Source organism: Ipomoea triloba, chromosome 10 (assembly GCF_003576645.1).
Source record: "Ipomoea triloba cultivar NCNSP0323 chromosome 10, ASM357664v1".
Taxonomy (NCBI): domain Eukaryota; kingdom Viridiplantae; phylum Streptophyta; class Magnoliopsida; order Solanales; family Convolvulaceae; genus Ipomoea; species Ipomoea triloba.
Genome location: NC_044925.1, coordinates 4,745,826 through 4,749,647, shown reverse-complemented (window position 1 = coordinate 4,749,647; position 3,822 = coordinate 4,745,826). Strand labels below are relative to the sequence as shown.

Here is a 3,822-nt window from a genome sequence, read left to right as displayed (position 1 = left end):
TCTCTGGGGGCTCGGCATGTGAGGATCCGGACTGACTCAGCCCTAGTCGTCGGACAGGTCACCGGCGCTTTCGAAACAAAAGGGGAACGGCTAGCCCGGTACCGCGACTACGCTTTATCCATTATGGGATCGTTCGACGCTTGCATAGCCGAGCACATTCCACGGGCCGAGAATGCGGATGCGGACATGTTATCCCGACTATCACGCGAGGCTCCGGAATATATATCGAAGGTCGCCCGGGTGGAAGAGCTGCAGACTGCTTGCGTGGATGCGCTTCCCGTGATACCGGTCGATGCGGAAACGGATGATTGGATCACCGACCTCCGTTCATATTTAGAGACCGGGACCTTACCAGAGAATGAGCAGAGGGCNGTTCGGTCTCCGCAATGCCGGTGCAACTTACCAGAGAATGGTAAACACCTTGTTCGGAGAGCTGATCGGTAAAACGATGGAGGCCTACATCGATGACATGCTGGTAAAGAGTAAAGATAAGTATGACCACGCGTCTGACCTGAGACGGAGCTTTGAGATCATGAGATATAACCGGCTGAGACTCAATCCGGCCAAATGTACTTTCGCAGTCCAGACCGGGAAGTTTCTCGGGTTTATGATGACAAGGAGAGGAATCGAGCCGAACCCCGCGAAAGTGAAGGCGATAATCGACATGAGGCCGCCGGCCACGGTTAGAGAAGTTCAACAGCTAACTGGTCGACTGGCCGCCCTGAGCCGCTTCCTCTCGAAACTTGCTGAGCGGGCACACCCGTTCTTCCAGACACTGAAGAAGACATCCGCCTTCATGTGGACTGATGAGTGTCAACGGGCTTTCGAAAGTTTGAAAGAGTACTTGGCCTCACCGATAGTGTTGTCCAGGCCGGAACCTGGTGAAGAGTTGCAGATTTATCTCTCCGCATCAGACCGCGCTATCAGCGCAGTGCTCTGCCGAACCGACCCTGAAGGGGTGCAACGCCCGGTTTATTACATCAGCCACGCTCTCCAGGGCCCTGAACTGCGGTATACCCGGCTGGAGAAGGTCGTATTCGCGTTGTACACGACCGCGAGGAAGTTAACGCCATACTTTCAAGGCCGGGTGATCCGGGTGCTCACCGATCAACCGATAGGGGCCATACTCCGGACGACCACTTCCTCCGGTCGGTTAATTAAGTGGGCAATGATGTTGACCCAGTTCGCAATCGAATACACGCCGAGACCGGCCATCAAAGGACAAGCCGTAGCAGATTTCGTCGTAGAATGTTCAGCACGTGACAGCACCACCCCGGTGACCTCCGACGATGCCCCGGTGGAATGGGAAATTGCAACAGATGGGTCAAGCTGCAAGCAGGGCGCCGGCGCTGGTATAGTTCTTACCAGCCCGGAGGGCTTCAAAGTTTACTACGCCCTGTCGCTTGCTTTCTCACCGACCAACAATGAAGCGGAGTACGAGGCCTTCATAGCTGGCCTGCGACGCGCCCGCTCTCTGGGGGCTCGGCATGTGAGGATCCGGACTGACTCAGCCCTAGTCGTCGGACAGGTCACCGGCGCTTTCGAAACAAAAGGGGAACGGTTAGCCCGGTACCGCGACTACGCTTTATCCGTTATGGGATCGTTTGACGCTTGCAGAGCCGAGCACATTCCACGGGCCGAGAATGCGGATGCGGACATGTTATCCCGACTATCGCACGAGGCTCCGGAATATATATCGAAGGTCGCCCGGGTGGAAGAGCTGCAGACTGCTTGCGTGGATGCGCTTCCCGTGATACCGGTCAATACAGAAACGGATGATTGGATCACCGACCTCCGTTCATATTTAGAGACCGGGACCTTACCAGAGAATGAGCAGAGAGCCAGGAAAGTAAAGCTGCGAGCTCCTCGTTTCCAGATAGTCGACAATCGCCTTTACCGGCGGTCTTATGGAGGGCCGCTGATGAGATGTCTAACCCGCTTTGAGGCCAAAATCGTGATGGCCGAGCTGCATTCCGGACTTTGCTCTGCCCATCAGGGGGGCCGGGCCTTGGCAAGAAGAATAATGCTGATCGGCTACTATTGGCCATCGATCCAATNGGAATCGAGCCGAACCCCGCGAAAGTGAAGGCGATAATCGACATGAGGCCGCCGGCCACGGTTAGAGAAGTTCAACAGCTAACTGGTCGACTGGCCGCCCTGAGCCGCTTCCTCTCGAAACTTGCTGAGCGGGCACACCCGTTCTTCCAGACATTGAAGAAGACATCCGCCTTCATGTGGACTGATGAGTGTCAACGGGCTTTCGAAAGTTTGAAAGAGTACTTGGCCTCACCGATAGTGTTGTCAAGGCCGGAACCTGGTGAAGAGTTGCAGATTTATCTCTCCGCATCAGACCGCGCTATCAGCGCAGTGCTCTGCCGAACCGACCCTGAAGGGGTGCAACGCCCGGTTTATTACATCAGCCACGCTCTCCAGGGCCCTGAACTGCGGTATACCCGGCTGGAGAAGGTCGTATTCGCGTTGTACACGACCGCGAGGAAGTTAACGCCATACTTTCAAGGCCGGGTGATCCGGGTGCTCACCGATCAACCGATAGGGGCCATACTCCGGACGACCACTTCCTCCGGTCGGTTAATTAAGTGGGCAATGATGTTGACCCAGTTCGCAATCGAATACACGCCGAGACCGGCCATCAAAGGATAAGCCGTAGCAGATTTCGTCGTAGAATGTTCAGCACGTGACAGCACCACCCCGGTGACCTCCGACACTGCCCCGGTAGAATGGGAAATTGCAACAGATGGGTCAAGCTGCAAGCAAGGCGCCGGCGCTGGTATAGTTCTTACCAGCCCGGAGGGCTTCAAAGTTTACTACGCCCTGTCGCTTGCTTTCTCACCGACCAACAATGAAGCGGAGTANTTTACTTTCGCCCTGCGAGGCTGTTCTGTTTGAAATGTAGCATCGCCCGGTCAAGTCGGCTTTTTCTGTTAAATGTGTTTAATGGTGAGAGCGAGGTGCTCACCCGGGGAGTAAGGTGCCCAGTTACCGGTCTTCGGACCTTAATGGTGAGAGCAAGGTGCTCACCCCGGGAGTAAGGTGCCCGGTTACCGGTCTTCGGACCTTAATGGTGAGAGCAAGGTGCTCACCCCGGGAGTAAGGTGCCCGGTTACCGGTCTTCGGACCTTAATGGTGAGAGCAAGGTGCTCACCCCGGGAGCAAGGTGCCCGGTTATCGGTCTTCGGACCTTAATGCAAAAGTAAGCGTTCAAAAAGAGAGCAAAAGATGTTACGAGTGAAAGCGGCTCCAAGGCCGTTATGATAAGAGTATCGCCCGACACAACGAGGCCGGGCTCTCGAAACGAAACGACTCAAAGGTCGTCAAAACGAAATAATACCCGGCACAACGAGGCCGGGCTCCCGCGTTTACTGCCTAACGGCGTTCGGCCGACTGCTCGACCCCAGGCTCCGTCGCACCCTCTGCCGCTGGTCCAGCATCGGGGGCTTCCGCAACCTCCGCCGTTGGTCCAGCGGAAGCGTCGGTGAAAGAGACCGGTAGTACTTGCCCCTCAGAGACGGTTGAGAACGGCGTCGGACCAGGGTCGGGCACCTCTTCGGGAAGCACGGCCAAAACCCTGTGGAGGTCGTCGTCGTCGATCGAGACTTCTAAGGCAGCTCGAACGTCGTTCTGCATGACTCGACGACCACTGTTGAACGCCCAAGTCCCGAATTCGTACATTAAGTCCTCCCCGACCGGCGTGCGCGAGATGGCCGCAAGAACGGCCTCACCTGTCTCCCGCCCTCGGCAGATATGCTTAGCCAGGAGGACGGGATCCGTCAAAACCTTCTCGCCGAAATCCGCCCGCTCCAG

General features: G+C 56.3%; 1 protein-coding gene across 1 annotated transcript; it reads left to right on the top strand.

Moving 5' to 3' along the window:
• Nucleotides 1–448: 448 nt before the first annotated feature.
• On the top strand, nucleotides 449–2,086 carry LOC116032365. Its single transcript, XM_031274873.1, has one exon. The coding sequence runs from the start codon at nucleotides 449–451 to the stop codon at nucleotides 2,084–2,086; it is 1,638 nt and encodes a 545-aa protein (XP_031130733.1).
• Nucleotides 2,087–3,822: the final 1,736 nt, after the last annotated feature.